The following is a 23,424-nucleotide window of genomic DNA, read 5'->3' as shown; positions in this document are numbered from 1 at the left end:
ACTGGATGGAATTAAGAAGGAAAATAGCACAACTTAACTGTTAAATAAAAGATTGCTTTGGCTGCTGTGTAGAAAATCATTGTCGAGGGTAATGCATGGGACTGGGGAGACCAGTGGAAAGCCATTTACTGTGGCCAGGTGACAGCATGGTGGCCACAGTGGAAGCACTGGCGAAGGAGAGAAGTAGACAGATTTAAGTCTGCTTGGAAATAGAGCTGGTGGATCTTGCTCAGCATTGTGTATGAGAGACTGCAGAAAAGAGGGAAATCAAAGTTGACGTTTTGGATTTTTAACTTGAGCAACTGGACAGAAGATGTTGCCATTTGTAATGGTGGACAGAAAGGGTCAGGCAAATTTAGGGGGAATGTTGAATGTTCTAGTTTGAAATGGTGTGTCTGAGCTACATGTAAAGATGTCACATAAGCAGTTGGATGTATGAGTTTGGAGCAAGGTGAAGAGGTTCGGGATGAATGTATACATTTGTGAGTCTTTAGTGTATAGCATTTAAAGCCATGGAACTATGTCAGACCACTAAGTTGGAAGTAGGACTGAGTTCTGGAACCTCCACACAAAGCCCTTGACAGTGGAGGAGGAGCCAGTGAAGGTGGCTGAGAGGTAGCTGTTATGTGGGAGGGAAATGTGTGGGGGGGTAGTGGGTAGATTAGATCTGGGACCTGAGTGACAGGAAGGCAAAAGTAGAGTTTTGAGAAGGATGGATCTGGTTGAACGATGCTGAGAGAGAAGAGAGTAGGATGAGATCAGGGTCATCACCCTGTTATCAGTTTTCTGGGGCTACTCTAACAAATTACCACAAATCTGATGGCTTGAAACAATAGGAATATGTTCTCCTAAGTTTCTGGAGCCTAGTAAGCCCCAAACCTGGCAGAACTGCCTTCCTTCTGGGCAGCTTTAGGGAAGAACCCGTTCCTTGTCTCTCTACTTCCAGTGGCTGCTCCAACATCCCTAGCTTTAAGACCACATTCCTCCAGGCTCTGCTTCCATCTTCACTTTGCCTTCTCCTCACTGTGTTTTTCCACACTTTTTTTGCCTCTCACAAAAGCATTTCTAATCCATTCATTCAGGGCCCACCGCGATAATACAGAGTAAACTCAAAATCTTTAGCTTAATTTTTTGTGCAAAGACCTTTCCCCAATAAAATGAATTCCATGGATTACAAATTTCAGGGATTAAGATTTGACATCTTCAGATTTGGTTTTAGAAATATAGCCATTGGATATCTCAGTAAGAGCAGTTTCTTTGGAGCAGTGGAGACTTAAGACTCAGATTAGTACAAACATAATTGGGCCCTTTTTGTTGATCAATGCCAGCTGCAGATGTTGCAGTTTTTGGTGAATCTCATCAATTTGCTGAGCATACTTCTCAGATGTAATGGTTTCACTGGGATTCAGAAATCTGTAGGGGATCAGATGGGCAGCAGATCATCAAACAGTGACCATGACCTTTTTTGGGGTGCAAGTTTGGCTTTGGGAAGTGCTTTGAAGCTTCTTGGCTCAGCCACTGAGTTGGTTATTGCTGGTTGTCATGTAGAATCCACTTTTCGTTGCATATGACAATCTGACCAAGAAATGGTTCGTTATTGTTGCATAAAAAAAGAGAACAGGTCACTTCAAAATGACAATGTTTTTGATTTTTGTTCAGCTCAAGAGGCACCCACTTATCGAGCTTTTTCATCTTTCCAGTTTGCTTCAAATACTGAATGACCGTAGAATGGTCAACACTGAGTTCCTTGACAACTTCTCATGTAGTTCAAGAGGATCAACTTTGATGATGGCTCTCAGTTGCTCTTTTGTCAACTTCTGATGGCTGGCCACTACACTCTTCGTCTTCAAGATTCTCATCTCCTTTGCAAAACTTCTTGAACCACAACTGCACTGTACGTTCATTAGCAGTTGCTGGGCCAGATATGTTGTTGATGTTATGGGTTGTCTCCACTGCTTTACGACCCATTTTGAACTCAAGAAAATTGCTTGAATTTGCTTTTTGTCTAACATCAATTCTAAACTCTACATATAAACAACTAATGTCGTTCAGTTCAGTCGCTCAGTCGTGTTCGACTCTTGGTGACCCCATGAATCGCAGCACGCCAGGCCTCCCTGTCCATCACGAACTCCCAGAGATCACTCAGACTCATGTCCATCGAGTTGGTGATGCCATCCAGCCATCTCATCCTCTGTCGTCCCCTTCTCCTCCTGCCCCCAATCCCTCCCAGGATCAGGGTCTTTTCCAGTGAGTCAACTCTTCGCATGAGGTGGCCAAAATACTGGAGTTTCAGCTTTACCATCATTCCTTCCAAAGAAATCCCAGGGCTGATCTCCTTCAGAATGGACTGGTTGGATCTCCTTGCAGTCCAAGGGACTCTCAAGAGTCTTCTCCAACACCACAGTTCAAAAGCATCAATTCTTTGGTGCTCAGCCTTCTTCACAGTCCAACTCTCACATCCATACATGACCACTGGAAAAACCATAGCCTTGACTAGACGGACCTTAGTTGACAAAGTAATGTCTCTGCTTTTGAATATGCTATCTAGGTTGGTCATAACTTTCCTTCCAAGGAGTAAACGTCTTTTAATTTCATGGCTGCAGTCACCATCTACAGTGATTTTAGAGCCCCCTAAAATAAAGTCTGACACTGTTTCCTCATCTATTTCCCATGAAGTGATGGGACTGGATGCCATGATCTTCATTTTCTGAATGTTGAGCTTTAAGCCAACTTTTTCACTTTCCTCTTTGACTTTCATCAAGAGGCTTTTGAGTTCCTTTTCACTTTCTGCCATAAGGGTGGTGTCATCTGTATATCTGAGGTGATTGATATTTCTCCCGGCAATCTTGATTCCAGCTTGTGCTTCTTCCAGCCCAGCGTTTCTCATGATGCATATAAGTTAAATAAGCAGGGTGACAATATACAGCCTTGATGTACTCCTTTTCCTATTTGGAAGCAGTCTGTTATTCCATATCCAGTTCTAACTGTTGCTTCCTGACCTGCATATAAGCTTCTCAAGAGGCAGGTCAGGTGGTCTGGTATTCTCATCTTGAAGAATTTTCCACAGTTTGTGGTGATCCACACAGTCAAAGGCTTTGGCATAGTCAATAAAGCAGAAATAGATGTTTTTCTGGAACTCTCTTGCTTTTTCCATGATCCATCAGATGTTAGCAATTTGATCTCTGGTTCCTCTGCGTTTTCTAAAGCCAGCTTGAACATCTGGAAGTTCATGGTTCATGTATTGCTGAAGCCTGGCTTGGAGAATGTTGAGTATTACTTTACTGGCATGTGAGATGAGTGCAATTGTGTGGTAGTTTGAGCATTCTTTGGCATTGCCTTTCATAGCGATTGGAATGAAAACTGACCTTTTCCAGTCCTATGACCACTGTGAGTTTTCCAAATTTGCTGGCATATTGAGTGCAGCACTTTCACAGCATAATCTTTTAGGATTTGAAATAGCTCAGCTGCAATTCCATCACCTCCACTAGCTTTGTTCATAGTGATGCTTCCTAAGGCCCATTTGACTTCACATTCCAGGATGTCTGGCTCTAGGTGAGTGATCACACCATCGTGATTATCTTGGTCGTGAAGATCTTTTTTGTACACTTCTTCTGTGTATTCTTGCCACCTCTTCTTAATATCTTCTGCTTCTGTTAGGTCCATACCATTTCCGTCCTTTATCAAGCCCATCTTTGCATGAGATATTCCCTTGGTATCTCTAATTTTCTTGAAGAGATCTCTAGTCTTTCCCATTCTGTTGTTTTCCTCTGTTTCTTCGCATTGATTGCTGAGGAAGGCTTTCTTATCTCTTCTTGCTATTCTTTGGAACTCTGCATTCAGATGCTTATATCTTTCCTTTTCTCCTTTGCTTTTCGCTTCTCTTCCGTTCACAGCTATTTGTAAGGCCTCTTCAGACAGCCATTTTGCTTTTTTGCATTTCTTTTCCATGGGGCTGGTCTTGATCCCTGTCTCCTGTACAATGTCACGAACCTCCATCCATAGTTCATCAGGCACTCTGTCTATCAGATCTAGTCCCTTAAATCTACTTCTCACTTCCACTGTATAATCATAAGGGATTTGATTTAGGTCATACCTGAATGGTCTAGTGGTTTTCCCTACTTTCTTCAATTTAAGTCTGAATTTGGCAATAAGGAGTTCATGATCTGAGCCACAGTCAGCTCCTGGTCTTGTTTTTGCTGACTGTATAGAGCTTCTCCATCTTTGGGTGCAAAGAATATAATCAGTCTCATTTCGGTGTTGATGATTTGGTGATGTCCATGTGTAGAGTCTTCTCTTGTGTTGTCATTAGCAAAGAAAAAATCAAGTGAGAAATGTGCATTAAAATGATATATGACATAACCCCACTTGTTTAAGAATGTACTCCAATATCAAATGGCACATTTCAACAGTGCAAAAACTGCAGTTACCTGTGCACCACCCCATATCTCTCTTTCATACTTGCTGCCACATAGAGTACTTGAAGTAGTCTGTCCAAGACTGTGCAGGACGATCACACTACGTTTTTTGGTAGTCGTATGTGTGTGATTAGCTTCAAGTTTGATATGTCAACCATGAAAAAGGAGCAAGGGTGTCAGAAGCCTCTGCTAGTTTTTTCAAGTTCACTGTTGCTGACATATGGGATCCAAGTTGCCATTACCAGTAGCTCTTAATTCTATAGCCAAAATCTGGGTTCTTTCAGATTTTAGACATCTCTGTTTTGATTAATAATGTCAGTATCTGTGTTATTTCTTTCATAGCCTGATTAATAACTGTGTTGCTGAAAAGTTCCTACTTAGAAAGTAGAATGGGTATGATGAATGGATATAGTGGGTGTATATGCATCAGCCATCTCAAGTGGGTATAATGCATCAACTATCTGAAGAGAGATAAGGGCAAGTGGGAAAACATGCTACATTGCCATTTTTTCTTCCCAGCTTGTGAAACACAGACGTGAAAACTGGCACCCTTGGTTCCTGCTGCCCTCACTTCTTCTCTCAGGCTCTCCGTGCTTCCTGCTGGATCTGGGGAGCAGCAGAGGATGAACGGTTACCTCTGTGTGTCTGTGGCAACGGAGGGGCAAGAGACAGTGACCACATCAGGAGGAGACCTTCCTCCTGGGGATTGTTCAAGCAACAAAGAAATTCCTTCATCCTCAGTTCTTCCTTGGGTTGGAACCGAAATGACTGGCAGCCTTGGGTTGCTTTGCTGTGTATTTTATCTGTATTTGGAGAAGAGGGCGGGAGTTGGGCTTCCTCCAGATGAAAGGCTTTACTTTTTCCGTGTGCTGCCTTGATTACCATAGATTATATCTCCAGTTGTGGGACCATTCTCCCCAGCCTCTAGAGTGTGTTCCTCTCAGCTTCTTTACTGAGGCAGGGGCCCTAGTTCAGCATGATGAAAAGAACACAGGCTTTGGAATTAGATCAGGTTCATCTACTTGAGAGTGCTGTAACCTAGGAAAGTTATATACCCTCTTGGCACTTCAGTTTGCTCTTCAGTAAAATAAGGTTAAAGGAATTTGGTGTTGTGCTTAACCATGTGGTGGACATGTAATAAGTGTTAGATGTCACTGTTAACACACCTCTTTGTCTGTTTTTAAAAAATTTTTATTCATTTTATTGATACTGAAAACTTGCTTAGCACCTTTGATGTCTTTATATTAGTCCATGGGGTTACAGAGAGTCGGACACAACTGAGTGCCTAACCCCCGTCTACATGGCATCTCTTTTGGGATAGAGAACTCTAGTGACCTCTTCCTGCCTCCTTTCACGGCCCATCTCCTCATTTTATCACTCTGTGACAGTTACCGACAGTTAGATCTTGGGTCTCAGTATATTAGAAGACAGTCATGATCATCAGGGAATACTTCCTGAGGGAGGCTTTCATTAATTGTAAAGTTTACTGAGGAGGGCAAAAGATGGTTGCCATATTCCGTGTATACGAGTGACTCTGGGTAAAGACTCACATATTGGAAGGGGAATTGCTGAGGAATGAGGCTGTAGATAGGTATTCTAGAAGGTTTTTGTAGTTCGTATGGCTTTTGGAGTTAGCTCAGACCCTAGGTCAGAAGCTTCCTCTGTAGTCAGTTCCCCAGCGATGTGACCGCGGGCAAGCTGCTCCCCTGTTAAATGGGGATGAGACTGTATGTCCTTGATTTCTAAGACCACTCAGTTTAATAGCTCCTTGGAGGACATGGTGGAAACATATCCTCTTTAAATTATTTATCACTTGTAGCCAGTTCTATGATGTTCCCTGGTTGTAGAAATGTTAATGGGACTTTTTAAAAAAGTGTATTTTAGAAACAAAGCAATACGGTGATACTCAGTCTCAGGATGTTGGGACGATTAATGAGATTGTGTATGTTAAGTGCCCATCCCAATTTAGTATTCAGTGAATTGTAGTTACTATTAACAGATGAAAGGAAATGAAAAATAATTTGATTGGGAACATCTGTAAAAAGAATTTTAAATGACAAGGTGATAATGTGACCAGGATCTGAAATTGGACTAGAATGAGGGGAAAGAAGACAAAAGTTCAAGTAATATTATAGAGGTAATCAAGTGTGTAAATCAGGAGCAAGTTTTACCTCTTTACGGATAAAATTTTCCCTTTTTTGATGAGTGTGTGATATATGTTCCATTATAAACAGGGAATGTGACAATCGTTGGATAAATTCATTCTTTTGTTATCTTATGGGCCTTTTACAGTATTCCTGAACTTGCCACCACATAAGCTGCTAGTCACAAGAAATAACATATTGGCTAACTCATAGATAACAAACGTGCTTTATATTGTTATTTTATTTTTGTCTTGTTTTTGTTTTGTTATGGGGTAGGGGTGGCTGGCTGGCTGGCTAGGGATTTCTCATTAGTTTATTAGTTTAGTTCCTTGGCCAGGAAGATCTTGGCCTAGGTTTCAAACATCTTTATGTTTTGATTAGAGTGATAACTGAAGTTTTAGCTCTTCTTTCTTTTCTTTCTTTTTTTTTTGCCCCAGGTCCAGCAAGACTATGAACCTCTGTTCCAAATGCTTTGCTGGTAAGTGCAGAAAAAGGGTTTTCAATTTATTTTTCTTTTTCTTTCGGTTGTTTTTAAGACTGTCTAAATTAAGACTGTCTATCTTCTTTTGGGTTTATGCATGGGTTTTTATTTTCTTTGCTTGGGTGTGAAAGTAGTTTCTCTTCACCAAGTTGCTTTATATATTTGTTTAGAACTGTTGAAACAGTCTTCCCTGAGTGAAATAAAATCTTACGTGTACTTGTATCAAACAAGCTTTCCTCAGTTTACGGTTGTTGGACTATAGTGGGATTGTAAACACTCACGTTATAGAAGAGTTATATATATATATGTATTCATCATCATATATATATATTCATCATCATATATATATATATTCATCTTTGATGTTGACTTGAATGATTAATGGTGAAGGTTGCTTTTACCAACGAGAATACAAGAGAAAGAATACTTTCATGTTGGAGTCAGAAAGGGAATAATGCTGAATTGGCTTTTCTGATTCAGACCCTCATTGAAATCACCTTGGGTAAGGCACTTAACCTCTTTGGGCGTTAGATTAATCATTTGTAACATGAAGGGCTTTCGGCTTGATGTTTGCCAAGGGCCGTTTCCACCCCTAAATGCTGATTGATTGACTCCTTGATTTATGACTCCTTCATGAAGTTAATGGGCTTCCCTCATAGCTCAGTTGGTGAAGAATCTGCCTGCAATGCACGAGACCCTGGTTCGGGAAGATCCGCTGGAAAAGGGATAGGCTACCCATTCCACTATTCTTGGGTTTCACTGGTGGATCAGCTGGTAAAGACTCTACCTGCACTGCAGGAGACCTAGGTTTGATCCCTGGGTTGGGAAGGTCCCCTGGAGAAGGGAACGGCTACCCACTTCAGTATTCGGGCCTAGAGAATTCCATGGACTAGTCAGTCCTTGGGGTCACAAAGAGTCGGACACGACTGAGCGACTTTCACTTTCACAAAGTTAAAACTTTAAGATTTTTTGTTTGTTTTTTAAGAACTCCACATCTAATGATCTTATGTAAGTCTTTATTAATTGGGATATGTTTACCTTTCATTATTACCTTTTTTAATTACTTTATTATTTTGTCAAAGACAAATCAGCACACAAGTTAGGTTAAGGACACATTTTAATCAGTAACACACTGCTATAGTAGGGAAGAGGGGACTTGTCTAGAGGGAACTGGGCATTTTAAAGGGAGAATGAGGGAGTAGGGGAGGGATGGCTAGCTTGTCTCAGGATGATCAGGGGAGTAGAAAAATCACAAAGGGCTGGTTAATATAAATGATGATTAGCCTGGCTGTGTCTGTTAGTTAACAGTTATTGAAGTGATTTTATCCTCCTACGCAGAGGAAGTGAGAGATTGAAGCCCTATTCTTCCCAATGAGTACAGTTAGAGAAATGGCTTTCATGTCCTTGAGAAGGACACTACTGAGTGATTGAGTTTTAGTAGATACACATACATCTTGAAGGGGGATGAAGGAAGGAGTCACATTTTAAGCCATTTTAAGTAAATGCTGTAGGATAGGGTAGTCAGGGACCTATCATCAGCTTTTGGCTAGAACAGATCTTAAATTCTTTTGGCAGCTTTGAGCTTTCGCAGAGAGGCACTTTAAATAAGAGGGACTAGGACCATCCTCGGGATGGGTCCTTGAGCTGTTAAAAACTGTATTAGTGGTTATTTAAATTTATTAGCATAGAGGGATATGAGTATATGAAATCATTTGTGTTGATAAGTCTAGTTTTTATAGGCCACGGTTGAGGTATGGTTGAGAAGACAGACCCTGGCTGGAATTTGGTTGAGGAGAGAATCTCTGTCAGTATTCATCTTCTATTCACTGTGCTGTTGGACAAAGAAATAATGATAATGTGATCTTTAGACCTTTATGCCTAAACTAGGGGGTAGGTTGGATGGAGTTGGGAAGGTTGGGAAAGTTGGCAGTTTGTTTCTGTTAAAAGTCTGGAATTTGTCAAATTCTTTAGGTTTTTAAAAGGAAAAGGTACCGGTAAGACACCTTTTATTCAGCTTTTAACAGAATCTCTGCCATGTTAAGTGAATGTGTTCTGCTTCTCTTGCTCTGCTTATCTGCAATAACAGATACGAGGAAATGCTTTCTCACTGGTGAGAGTATATGGCTCAGATGGTAAATAATCGGCCTGCGATGCAGGAGACCCAGGTTCAGTCCTTGGGTTGGGAAGGTCCCCTGCAGAAGGGAACGGCTATACTCCAGTATTCTTGCCTGGGGAATTCCATGGGCAGGAGCCTGGCCAGCTACAGCCCATGGGCTTACAGAGTCAGACATGACTGAGAGACTTAGCACTTCCATATTTTCATTTGTAGTAAAGATAAGAGTAGCAGTGAGAAAAAATGTATACTGTGTGTCTTTCTCCATGTAAAACTAGTTCCCCTATATGATTCAGTGAAGTGTAGCTGGGGGGAAAAGTCAGGTACCTTGAGTCAGGTGGTTCACATCCAGTACTCAAAGAACTGTCTCATGCCCCTAAATAGATATAAAATTTAAACATTATCAATGAAAATAGTTCAGCCATGTTTCTTTGGATTTGTTACAGTTTTGTTTTCTATGGTTGTCATTATTTTTTGAATCTCTGGTGGTCTTATGTCCATTTACACTTTATACAGCTTTATTATTTTTATTTTTAAAAATACTGAGAATATTTTCAAGTGTGTCATGAAAATATTCTCTCCTTTCTTCTTTATCTCTACCCCTCCGCTCCTGATTTCCCCAACCTCAGTTGAAAGGAATGACTCATAAACAACATCTTGCTTGCTGAAGCAGCATTTGGTGTTCTTTTTGAAATTTAGAAGAAAAATGATCATTGAACTTTAAAGATACACTGGTGGATTTTGTTGGTATATGAAGATAAAGTATAGAAATGCATTATTGCAGCAGAGGCATGAAATGTGCAAGACAACATGAAGATTACTTTGTCCAAAAGCCACTGTGATTTTAAATAGTCTTTTAAAGTGTATCTTAAAGTGTACAGTATACTTTAAAAGGTGGAAAAGTTGCTTTAAAAATAGCTGTGTGTACCATTTGGTTAGTTAAAGAGATTTTTCGGGATTCATTTTCAAAACTATGTGATGGGAAAGTGAGTTTGTTACAACACATTTCCATTAAATTGAATGAAATGAGTAAAAACATGTTTAAAGTCTTGTCTAGTTTTAACTTTTTCTACCCCCTTTATAATATGTTAACTGCCATACAATTGTTTTTCATTAAACATTTCATATTGGCTTTTTGCATGGCTTTACTTAACAAATCAGTAAATATTTATAATAGAAAGCAAAAAATTTCATGGCATGCTACTGATAGTTATATTAAGATGATATAAACATTTTATTGGCTGAAACACTACTTTTTAATGCAGTTTTTCAAACTGTGTATTGTGGATCATTAGTGGGTATAGAAATCAATTTAGCATTTAAAATTTGAGTACAGTGGAAAACAGTCTGAGTGCGTCACAGATATCAAGTTCAGTTCAGTTCATTCGCTCAGTCGTGTCCGACTCTTTGTGACCCCATGAATCGCAGCACGCCAGGCCTCCCCGTCCATCACCAACTCCCGGAGTTCACTCAGACTCACGTCCATCGAGTCAGTGATGCCATCCAGCCATCTCATCCTCTGTCGTCCCCTTCTCCTCCTGCCCCCAATCCCTCCCAGCATCAGAGTCTTTTCCAGTGAGTCAACTCTTCGCATGAGGTGGCCAAAGTACTGGAGTTTCAGCTTTAGCATCATTCCTTCCAAAGAAATCCCAGGGCTGATCTCCTTCAGAATGGATTAGTAAGGGTAAGGTATTATTTGTGAAATTTCTGAGATACACATATAAATGAAAATAATGTGGAGTGGGTTGTGATATAAATATATGTTACAATGGAGTATGGTTTAAAAAGTTTAAAACCACTGAATTGCAGAAATTCATTGGAAAGTCATTGAGTTACTGGAGATCTCATTCTCTTTGGAAAATAGGGCATATTTCCTTTCTATCTTTAGGCAAGGTGTTAACCAGCTGATTTCTTATGATCTTGGTTTGCTCTGAGCTCTTGACTAATTTGGATTATGTGATTTTCTGTGTGGAAGCATGAACTAATCCCAATTGCCTTGAGCTGTGTTAAGGTATACAAAAGATCAGACATAGCATCTGAAGGGTGGTCTTGCCTCTTAAAACTATAGAAATGCCTGGGGTGTTATTTTCTGTTTGAGTGCAAACTCATTTTATGAATTTTTGAGTTTTAGATACCAACTGATCTAGATTTTTAGGGACATTTAGTATCAAATTCACAATGACCTCCCATACTACTGTATTGAAGCTCAGCTATCATTAAAGCAATGCTTTTCACATAATGAGTTTGCTGAGAAAAATATATATGTCAGAAATATCAAACAGGATGATCACAAGTGGGGAAGGCAGAGATTTTTAATGACCTGACTGAAGTAACTCCATCTCTACCATCCTTGGAAATGCTTGCTGTGGGGGACGGAGGAGTCTGGTAACCAGAGAGTAGTTGTGATCCATGGACCATTATACTTTACAAGGGAGTGAGCCTGAAGATAGTTTCCAAGGGATGGGAGATTGTTTAAGTAGATTCTTTGATGACAGATGCTTATCAGAAGACAAACTTAACAAGTGCTGAGTGTAAAAGAACCAGTTTGTTCTTATGGACCTTTAGATGGCATATACGTGGTTTTTAATAATTTTTAGCAATTTCTTAAAAAAAAAGAAAAAGGACCCTAATATGTCTATTTATTGACTTTCAAAAGTACTTCATTGCAAAATCAAAGTAAGCAGGTTCTTTTAAACTGCAGACATGATTTTGAACATATTGTTCCATTTAAGCCTAACTTTTAAGAAACTTGCTATTATTCCGTGATTCACATAAAATTGGAAAAATAAGGGAGGGATGATTAATCACAGTGCAGGAAGTTGTTGTTTTCTAAGCCTTTTGTAGAATTGTGTGTGTATGTACTAAGTTGCTTCAGTTGTGTCCGACTCTTTGCAACCACATGGACTGTATCTGGCCAGTCTCTGTCCATGGGATTCTCCAGGCAAGAATACTTGCTTGGGTTGCCATGCCCTCCTCCAGGGGATCTTTCTGACCCAGCAATCATACCTCCTGTTCCTTCATCGCAGGCAGATTCTTTACTGCTGAGCCACTAGGGAAGCCCATTATATAGACTGTTTCCTTTAAAAAGTAATACTTTTAATGCATTACTGCGTCAGTTTACACGTGTCTTGTCAGTTGAAGATTAATTAAAGGAGATAAATCATCTCTCAAATTATAAGGTAATGGTTAATTTAATTTTCTGAAAATTAGTTTCAGTGTAACTTCTCAGATGTATATTTCTCAGTGGAAAGACAGGTGAGCATCCTCTTGCTTCGTGGTTAATTAGTTGTGTCTCGCGCTTTGTTAGTGGTGAAGAACACTGCGCTAAAGAAGATGATACGTGTCGTGTGGGAGGCACGTTCTGCTGTGACCCTAGAGATAACTGTACTTGATTTCATAGGAATCTGCTTTCAGGTCCCTGTTCACAGGAGTAAGCTTAGATGTTGCGTTCTGATATTCAACATTGGAGAGAAATGTGGTTATCAATGAATATATCTGTAGTAGCCTTTGTCAGCTGGGAGAAAATTATTAACTTAGCATAGTAATATCATATTCACTTTATTTCTTGATATTGTTTTACTTATTGTTTTAAATTTGAAGTGGACTTTCGAGAGAGGCTTTAAGGGATTGAAATAGCTAGTGTTAAAGTAAGGTTCCTTTTTCCTTACTGCTGCATATCTTGTATCCAGTCTGAAAATTACCAAGCTTGTTTATTGCTGTCTAATCTTCTCTATAAATCCAAAGTGATTAGAGTTTCATAATATCTGCTGTTACCATGCCATTAGCTTGTTTGTGATTTTTTTGCCTTTTGAAAATAACATAGGGACATTATTTAAATGCTGATTGAAGTAGGTGTTGTATACTGTTTTTAAATATATGTATTTAGTTGCATGGGATAAAGCTGAGTGGAGGTTCTATGAAAAATTTAATTTTGGTAGTCTCAGTATTTGGGGGAGTTTTAATTAATTTTGACTTTGTTTGTTGAGACTTTTATTATTCAGTTCAGTCGCTCAGTCGTGTCCGACTCTTTGTGACCCCATGAATGGCAGCACGCCAGGCCTCCCTGTCCATCACCAACTCCCAGAGTTCACGCAGACTCACGTCCATCGAGTCTGTGATGCCATCCAGCCATCTCATCCTCTGTTGTCCCCTTCTCCTCCTGCCCCCAATCCCTCCCAGCATCAGAGTCTTTTCCAATGAGTCAACTCTTCCCATGAGGTGGCCAAAGTACTGGAGTTTCAGCTTTAGCATCATTCCTTCCAAAGAAATCCCAGGGCTGATCTCCTTCAGAATGGACTGGTTGGATCTCCTTGCAGTCCAAGGGAATCTCAAGAATCTTCTCCAACATCACAGTTCAAAAGCATCAATTCTTCGGCTCTCAGCCTTCTTCACAGTCCAACTCTCACATCCATACATGACCACAGGAAAAACAATAGCCTTGACTAGACGGACCTTAGTTGGCAAAGTAATGTCTCTGCTTTTGAGTATGCTATCTAGATTGGTCATAACTTTTCTTCCAAGGAGTAAGTGTCTTTTAATTTCATGGCTGCAGTCACCATCTGCAGTGATTTTGGAGCCCCCAAAAATAAAGTCTGACACTGTTTCCACTGTTTCCCCATCTACTTCCCATGAAGTGATGGGACCAGATGCCATGATGTTCGTTTTCTGAATGTTGAGCTTTAAGCCAACTTTTTCCCTCTCCTCTTTCATTTTCATCAAGAGGCTTTTTAGTTCCTCTTCACTTTGTGCCATAAGGGTGGTGTCATCTGCATATCTGAGGTTATTTATATTTCTCCCGGCAATCTTGATTCCAGGTTGTGTTTCTTCCAGTTTATTAAGTAATTGAAAAAATTACAAATTTTTAAAAAGTTAAGTGCATTCTACTTAAGTCTGACAGACTCCAGAAGTGGTTAGTTTCTTTCTGGAATTAGCAAAATACAGTTGGCTGTAGCTAGCAGCAGAGGGACTCTCAGTGTTGACATCCAGAGTGAATGATACAGCAGTGGTGGGCACGAGATGGGGAGTGGTAGTTAAGCCAAATGGAAGTAATTTTCCTCGAGGTGACTTGCATTTCATGGTACTTTTCACAACAGGGCAATAATAAGCAAACTATTTCCTCATGAATCTGGGACTCTTACTGCTTTGGAGTTACACTCTTAACTTCTTCTCTCCTTCCATTTCCTGTTAGAAGTTTAGAGTAGAAGTGGCCTGATTCCAGTCACTTTTGAAAGGAAGAATGGTATCAGTAGGTTACAGCTGAGTTTTGAGGATGTATAGTAAGAGGAACTTAGAGAATCTGAACATTTTAAGCACTTCTTGTAATGCATGTTCCCTTTTAGAAATTGTGGGAACCCTGTATCCATGAGTAAAATAGAATAAACAGAACACCCACTCTGAGTATTTTATAGGATGGTGGAATTTGAGCAGGATAGTAGAATCTGTATGCTTGTCATAGGTCGATTTTTCAAATCACCTTTTCCCAGAAGAAAGGCAGCTGCTGCTCTTAAAATGAAGCATTTGAATAGGGTATTTATGTTTTTGTAATTTTGTTAACTTGGTTACTGTTGTATATTCTTTGATTTCTTTAAAGCCAAAAGTCCAAGAATGATTACTCAAGTATAACACACACATTGTCATGTATTTGTTAGTTCAGTTCAGTTGCTCAGTCATGTCTGACTCTTCGGGACCCCATGGACTGTAGCACGCCAGGCCTCCCTGTCCATCACCAACTCTCGGAGTTTACTCAAACTCATGTCCATTGAGTCGGTGATGCCATCCAACCATCTCATCCTCTGTCGTCCCCTTCTCCTCCTGCCTTCAATCTTTCCCAGCGTCAGGGTCTTTTCCAATGAGTCAGTTCTTTGCATCAGGTGGCCAAAGTATTGAAGTTTCAGCATCAGCATCAGTCCTTCCAATGAATATTCAGGACTGATCTCCTTTAGGATGGACTGGTTGGATCTTCTTGCAGTGTAAGGGACTCTCAAGAGTCTTCTCCAACACCACAGTTCAAAAGCATCAGTTCTTCTGTGCTTAGCTTTCTTTATAGTGCAGCTCTCAAATCCATACTGGAAAAACCATAGCCTTGACTAGATGGACCTAGTTGCTGGCAAAGTAATATCTCTACTTTTTAATATGCTATCTAGGTTGGTCATAACTTTTCTTCCAAGGAGCAAGCATCTTTTAATTTCATGGCTGCAGTCACCATCTGCAGCAATTTTAGAGTCCCCCAAAATAAAGTCTATCTCTGTTACCCCATCTATTTGCCATGAAGTGACAGGACCAGATGCCATGATCTTAGTTTTCTGAATGTTAATTTTAAGCCAACTGTTTCACTCTGCTTTTTCATTTTCATCAAGAAGCTCTTTAGTTCTTCTTTGCTTTCTGCTGTAAGGGTGGTGTCATCTGCATATCTGAGGTTATTGATGTTTCTCTCGGCAATCTTGATTCCAGCTTATGCTTCATCCAGTCCAGCGTTTCTCATGATGTACTCTGCATATAAGTTAAATAAGCAGGGTGACAGTATACAGATTTGACACACTCCTTTCCCTGTTTGAAACCAGTCTGTTCCATGTCCAGTTCTAATTGTTGCTTCTTGACCTGCATACAGATTTCTCAGGAGGCAGGTCAAGTGGTCTGGTATTCCCATCTCTTGAAGAATTTTCCAGTTTGTGGTGATCCACACAGTCAAAGGCTTTGGCGTAGTCAATAAAGCAGAAATAGATGTTTTTCTGGAACTCTCTTGCTATTTTGATGATCCAGCAGATGTTGGCAATTTGATCTCTGGTTCCTCTGCCTTTTCTAAAGCCAGCTTGAACATCTGGAAGTTCATGGTTCATGTACTGTTGAAGCCTGGCTTGGAGAATTTTGAGCATTACTTTATAGCATGTGAGATGAGTGCAATTGTGCAGTAGTTTGAGCATTCTTTGTCATTGCCTTTCATAGCGATTGGAATGAAAAGTGACCTTTTCCAGTCCTATGACCACTGTGAGTTTTCCAAATTTGCTGGCATATTGAGTGCAGCACTTGCACAGCATCATCTCTTAGGATTTTAAATAGCTCAACTGGAATTCCATCACCTCCACTAGCTTTGTTCGTAGTGATGCTTTCTAAGGCCCACTTGACTTCACATTCCAGGATGTCTGGCTCTAGGTGAGTGATCACATCCTCGTGGTTATCTGGGTCGTGAAGATCTTTTTGTATGGTGCTTCTGTGTATTCTTGCCACCTCTTGTTATAACATCTTTTGCTTCTGTTTGGTCCATACCATTTCTGTCCTTTATTGTACCTGTCTTTGCATGAAATGTTCCCTTGGTATCTCTAATTTTCTTGAAGAGATCTCTAGTCTTTCCCATTCTATTGTTTTCCTTTATTTATTTGCATTAATCACTGAGAAGGCTTTCTTATCTCTCCTTGCTGTTCTCTGGAACTCTGCATTCAAGTGGGGTTATCTTTCCTTTTCTCCTTCGCCTTTTGCTTCTCTTTTCATAGCTGTTTGTAAAGCCTCTTCAGATAACCATTTTGCCTTTTTGCATTCCTTTTTCTTGGGGATGATCTTGATCACTGACTTCTCTACAATATCATGAACCTCCGTCCATAGTTCTTCAGGCACTCTGTCTATCAGATCTAATCCCTTGAATCTAGTTGTCACTTCCACTGTATAATCATAAGGGATTTGATTTAGGTCGTACCTGAATGGTCTAGTGGTTTTCTCTACTTAGTTTGATTTAAGCCTGAATTTGGCAATAAAGAGTTCATGATCTGAGCCACAGTCAGCTCCCGGTCTTGTTCTTGTTGACTGTATAGAGCTTCTCCATCTTCGGCTGCAAAGAATATAATCAGTCTGATTTCGGTGTTGACCATCTGGTTATGTTCATATGTAGAGTCTTCTCTTGTGTTGTTGGAAGAGGGTGTTTGCTATGACCAGTGCGTTCTCTTGGCAGAATTCTGTTAGCCTTTGCCCTGCTTCATTTTGTATTTGTTAGAGAGAGTTTAGCTCATCAGATTCTCTGAACCATTTTGTGTCCATTGTTGGGTATCTGTCTGGTGTGGATGTCTGAAATTCAGAATATTATAGAAAGTAGTCAGTAACAAACGTCCTCAAGCTAACCCAGAATTAGTAAAACATTTTGTAGATTTTTTTTTTTTGCTCTATAACATATCTTACAAGGGAACTAAAATCTTACAGTTCTCTTTTACCATAGTTATTTTTATCTTTATACTTTTTACTATGAATAGGTAACTTGCATTTATTATTATCCGTGGCCACGTGGAATGTGGGGTCTTAGTTCCCTGACGAGGGATCGAACCTCCACCCCTGGCTTTGGAAGGATAGTGTCTTAACTACTGGACCACCAAGGAAGTCCCTGTATTTTTCAAAATAATGCTTTTCCAAAGTAATCATTTTGACACTTGTTGCTCTGGTTCATGTTAACTATTATTATCTATTATCACGAAAGTCTTAGTTTTCTGGAACAGTCTTAGTTTATGATTTCTGTATCAGTGAAGTTAGTATTATCCCTTTGTACTTCTCCATGCCCCAGTTTGGTTGATAAATTACTGGTCACCTTCATTATCCTCTGCTACAGTTTATCTAGTTCTCTGCCGATGGACAGACATATAGGTTGATTTTCAACTACTGTTTTTTTTTTTTTTTTTACTGTTTTTATACTACAGTTGTCCTGACCTCATGTTCTCTCTGTTTTAACACTTGTTTGAATATGTAACACTGTATCTGTATTAGAAACCCTATCTTTGTGATGTAGCTCCCTTGCTCTCAACTGAAAGCAAGTCAGAGGCAGCAGGTCCTTAACTGATTAGCAAAGCCGAACTCTGGCAACCTTTTCTCACCTCTTAGTCTATAGCAGTTTGCTGTCTTACTAATAAGCATTTTAAAATTGTGTGGTTAATTATTATGCTAGTCAAGATAAATTGAAGATGATCTTGTTATGGAAATTATGTCAAAAATAGTTGTTGCATTTCTAATGGGAAGCAAAATGCTCAGTGCTTTAAGTAGCAGAAAGACAACTTGTTTTAGGCCTTAGGTAGAAAAATTGTGACCGTGTGTCATTGTTTTAGTTAAAGAGGAAGAAATTTAATAGTCCCCGAGTATTTTGAGATAGTTTGGCTCTGTTTCTTGAACTTGGTTCTGCCCACGTGATCGGTCTAAAGCTGTGGTCTCTAATGGTGATATTGCACAAGATTGTTGGAATTTCTACTAAGATTTGTTTTTATTATTATTTAAAAATTGGTGGTTTTTATAATGTATATAGTCTTACTGGTATCAGTTTCCTAAAGTTGCTATAACTAATTACCACCAATTTGGTGGCTTAAAACAACAGAAATTTGTTCTCTCAGAGTTTTGGAGGCCAGAAGTCTGAAATCAAGATGTCAGCCTCAGGGCTGGAGCCTCTGAGAGAGAATCTCTTCCTTGCCTCCCCTAGCTTCCCATTGCTGCCAGCCCTCCTTCGCTTGTTAGCGTATTACTCCAGTGTGCCTTTATTTACACATGGCTTTCTCACCTGTGTGTGTCTGTCTTGTCTGAGGATGAGTGTCATTGGATTTAGGGCCCCACCCTTACTTGGGATGATCTTATCTAAAAAATCCTTAATTATGTTTGCAAAGATCCTATTTCCAAATAAGATTACATTCACTGGTTCCAGGTGGACCTGTTTTTTTTTTTGGGTGGAGGGTAGTTGTGAAGGGGGCACACCATTTAACTGGGACTTCCCATGAGGCTCAGTGGTAAAGAATCCACCTGCTGTGCAGGAGATGCCAGAGATATGGGTTCGATCCCTGGGTCAAGAAGATCCCCTGGAGTAGGAAATGGCAACCTGCTCCAGTATTCTTGCCTGGGGAGTTCCATGGACAGAGGAGCCTGGTGGGGTACAGTCCATGGGGTTGCAAAGAGTTGGACATGACTGAGTAACTGAGTACACATAACATTTAATCCACTGTAGGAGTATATAACTATTTTCAAAACAAAAAGACCTATAAGAGGTATGTGCTTAAATTTTATACTGATGGGCACCTTTGTGAAAGAGGCTTGGAGACCCCCCAGGTTTGAGATCTGCTTTGCTTAGATGTGGTTGATTCCTTTTCCTGTAATAAAGTCAGCCCTCTGTGACATGAAAAGTGATGAATTCAGTGCTAATGCTTCATGGTTTCAGACGAATGCAGACTAAATAAAAATGATCACTCCGTTTTATGGGCTTCTTTTGGATTTGGTGGGAAAACAGATACTATCAGGTAGACTCAGAAAGCACCATGACGCTTCTGTGCTTCGCTCGTTTTAACCCCATATGCTGCAGGCACTTAGAGTAGTTCTTAGTCTGGTTGTTTCCTTTGTGCTTGAATTAGAGGGTAATCATAAGGTTGCTTTTTGATACTTTTCTTGGTTATACTTAATTCTTAGTCCCTAGAAGGGATGGTGGGAAAAAAGATAGAGTATTAGTTTCAGACCATTAATGTATAACTAAAATACGATCTTTAACGATACAAAATTTTATATCATTTAAAAAACCCCAACTGCTTAACTGGTTCTTAGTGTATCAAGTAGAACTGACTATGTGTTAATAGTCTTAAATATTAGTCGCCAAGTCATGTGTGACTCTCTTGCAGCCCAATGGACTGTAGCCCGCCAGACTCCTCTGTCCATGGGATTTCCCAGGCAAGAATACTGGAGCGGGTGCCATTTCCTTTTCCAGGGGATCTTCTTGACTCAGGGATTGAACCTGTGTCTCTTGCATTGCAGGTGGATTCTTTACCACTGAGCCACCTGGGAAGCAGTCTTAACTATTACCAAAGTTTTAAATCTCTTAATTTACTTTTAGACTAAATATTGGCTATAGAGGAGAAAAAATAATACATTAAGCTAAGACTTCTGGTTTGGAGAAAACCAACAAGGGTACATAATCTTAAGAGAATGCCGAAAAAGGATACTTAAAATAGCAATGAAATAAGAATTCAGTTCAGTTCAGTTGCTTAGTCTTGTCTGACTCTTTGCGACCCCATGAATCGCAGCACGCCAGGCCTCCCTGTCCATCACCAACTCCCGGAGTTCACTCAGACTCAACGTCCATCGAGTCGGTGATGCCATCCAGCCATCTCATCCTCGGTTGTCCCCTTCTCCTCCTGCCCCCAATCCCTCCCAGCATCAGAGTCTTTTTTCCAATGAGTCAACTCTTCGCATGAGGTGGCCAAAGTACTGGAGTTTCAGCTTTAGCATCATTCCTTCCAAAGAAATCCCAGGGTTGATCTCCTTCAGAATGGACTGGTTATAAGAATTACTGTTTGTAAAATAAGATGGAGGCGGTGCATGGACAACTTTGTGTTTTTAATAAGGCAGTTCAAGACACAGATAAAGACACCGCAGCTCTGATAGATTAAATAATATTCCCAAAACTAAATAAATCTTAAGCAGAGAACTGAAATTTGATTTTAGGTGTTTACACAAACAGTCTTCCATGACTATTTGATGTTGTCAGCCATGAAGGTAGCTGGTGTAGACAGGGTTGTACTGTAAACACCCTGCAAGAATGTAGCTGTTGGATTGTTTTGCATTTGTATGTAGATGAAGGTTAGACACTTTTCCTGTTCTCTTTTCCTTTATTTCAGTTCCAGTTTGTCTTTCTATCTCAAGGGAAAACTGGAGAAACAGTACTGGAAGCTTCACAGAGTAGCTGATTTGGGGAAAGATGTGCATGTGTGGTGGGGGGAGTGTTACGTCTAATCCTTTTTCTGTTTTGGTGGTGAGATCTTCATTTCTTAATGTCTTTCTTCTTGTTCATGTAACTTTTAGCTCATTAACCCTGCCATCTGTACTGCATAGTGATGCACTCTTTTTAATTTAGTCTCCTGTGTTTTGCGTCTCAGAAGATTTTTTTCAAAACTATTTGGAGGTGTGATTTAATTGCAGGGCTGTTTTGCACATTGTCAGTGTGAAGGCAAAGATGAGTTTCATATTTAGACAGTGCAACCTGCAGGTTTCATTTGTTAAACCTTCTTGTTGGTATTCCTATTCTCTCATACACATGTATGCATAATAGTATTGGGAAAAAGTCTTGTTTTGTCATATCCATATTTAAGCAATTTGGTTGAATTATGGAAGAGCCTGTCCTCAGCCTTATGTATTTGCTCATTTGGAAACCTTGTATAGTTTATTGAGACACTAGTGATTTGTTCCCTAGCCTCCCTGTGGATTTTGTTCCATATTACAATCTAATTCCACCTCTCTGTCCATACCCCTGCACCGATAATTTGTACATTTCGATGCAGTTTGTTTCATTGTGTGTTTTTGTAATCCAAACTGAATGTAACGAGCTGTGTGCTTTAGGGACATGGCTTTGCCTTGCCAATTAGAACAGAGTGGTTACTGAGAAAGAGTATGTTTTAAATAAAACATGGCACCTCTTGAGTGGGACTGACACTCATTTGGGAGTAAAAGAGATGGTTTTAACTCTTTGGCTCACAAAGAAGAGCGATTCCTAAAGATCAGCACTTTTAAAGGGGGAAAAGGAAGGTAAATAGTTACTACCTCCATAAAATATAGTTTTGTAAATTTCCTAATGGACTAAGTAACTTTTAAGGTTTGTCATTTCAAATCCACTTTCCCCCCCCATGATCAAGATGTGATAGCAACATTTTTAAAATTTCTGCAGACTTTAATTCTGCTGCAGTTTCTGAATTTTGAATTATTCATGTTTAGGAAGGTGAAGGTCTATAAAACATAACTCTGTTAGCCTCTTTATTTTTCTAATATATCTAACCAAGTTTTTAATGCAATAGAGTCTCCCCCCCCAAAGATACTTCAGAATTATGAGGAAAATGTAAGATTTTTTGTTAGTTATGAGCATGTTACTTTATTTTACATGATAAATAGAATTTTGAGCTATCAGTGACTTAAGACTATTTGGAATTTTAGCAACACTTTCATCAAATATTTAAAACACAGATGTCTTTGAATAGGTCTTTATAGGCTGACAGTTTACTAATTTGCTCCATAGGGAGACCTCTCATAAGTTGATTCAAATATTGTATTTGTATTTATACTTAAAAATAATAGAGTTCTGTTTTTGGCTGATATGCCAGGTAAGCTCTAGAATCTAACCTTGGCAGAAGGAAAGCAATGAAATTGCTTTTTGTTTTTTTTTAAATGTTTTCCATTGGACTTGATTTGAAGGAAAAAACAGGACTTTATCAAAAGCTTTAAAATATAGATACCAAGGGGAAAGTTACACATATAAAGACTGGTAATGGGCTTACACAAGATTTTAACATTTATTAACCTATATATGCAAGAGAAAACAAGAGGAATACATTTCTATGGAATAGTTAAAAAGTATATAGGTATACCCTGTTGGGAGAAAAAAATGTTTCTGGAAAAGTGAGCTCTGTACTGGAAGAAGCTAGTTTAATGGGACTGAGGTAGACTAAACTACACCTTTCTAACACTGTCATAATCTCTTGAAATGTATTGATGGTTTTAAAAGAAAGTCATTATAACAATATTATTAAAGGCAGTGTACTCAATTTTTGAAGATTAACACTCAGAATGATAGTGAAAGTAGAAAGTGAAAGTGAAGTCGCTCAGTTGTGTCCGACTCTTTGCGACCCCATAGACTGTAGCCTACCAGGCTCCTCTGTCCATGGGATTTTCCAGGCAATAGTACTGGAGCGGATTGCCATTTCCTTCTCTAGGGGATCTTCCCAACCCAGGGCTCAAACCCTGGTCTCCCGCATTGTAGACAGACGTTTTACCGTCTGAGAGTTAAAACAGTTTTCTGAGTAAAGATAATTACCTGCCTTCTTAACATAGTTCTGTTGACTGAACTAACAGGCCAAGACAGATGACTTAAAAATAATCAGTATCTTAAGAAATCACTCAATGTGCTAGCTTTGCGTAAGGTGACTGGTGTTTTCTTTGGCTAATATGGTTTAAGATCCAGTCACTGTTAATTTATTCCCATGCTTGAAGCACAGATTAGTGTGAGAAAAAATTTCTCTTAAAATACTTTTAACACAGATTCTACACTTCTAATGGCAACTGAAACCTAGATTGTTCATTTCTTCTGTGCCCATTCAGTTACTCAGTATATGTCATAAGTGCTTTATAACATTGTTTTTAGGAAGTCTAGAAATGTTCAGTTCAGTTGCTTAGTCGTGTCCGACTCTTTGCGACCCTATGAATAGCAGCACGCCAGGCCTCCCTGTCCATCACCAACTCCCGGAGTTCACTGAAGCTCATGTCCATCAAGTTGGTGATGCCATCCAGCCA

General features: G+C 39.6%; 1 protein-coding gene across 1 annotated transcript in view; it reads left to right on the top strand.

Moving 5' to 3' along the window:
- ZFAND3 (zinc finger AN1-type containing 3) overlaps positions 1–23,424 on the top strand; it is a 327,628-nt gene that overhangs the window by 96,573 nt on the left and 207,631 nt on the right. The window contains exon 2 of the mRNA XM_040249777.1: positions 6,997–7,037. Within this exon, the coding sequence (XP_040105711.1) occupies positions 6,997–7,037 (41 nt within the window). The remainder of the gene's footprint in view (positions 1–6,996; positions 7,038–23,424) is intronic.

The sequence above is a fragment of the Oryx dammah genome, unplaced genomic scaffold (genome assembly GCF_014754425.2).
Source record: "Oryx dammah isolate SB20612 unplaced genomic scaffold, SCBI_Odam_1.1 HiC_scaffold_11, whole genome shotgun sequence".
Classification (NCBI taxonomy): Eukaryota; Metazoa; Chordata; class Mammalia; order Artiodactyla; family Bovidae; genus Oryx; species Oryx dammah.
This window is presented reverse-complemented; position numbering and strand designations above follow the sequence as displayed.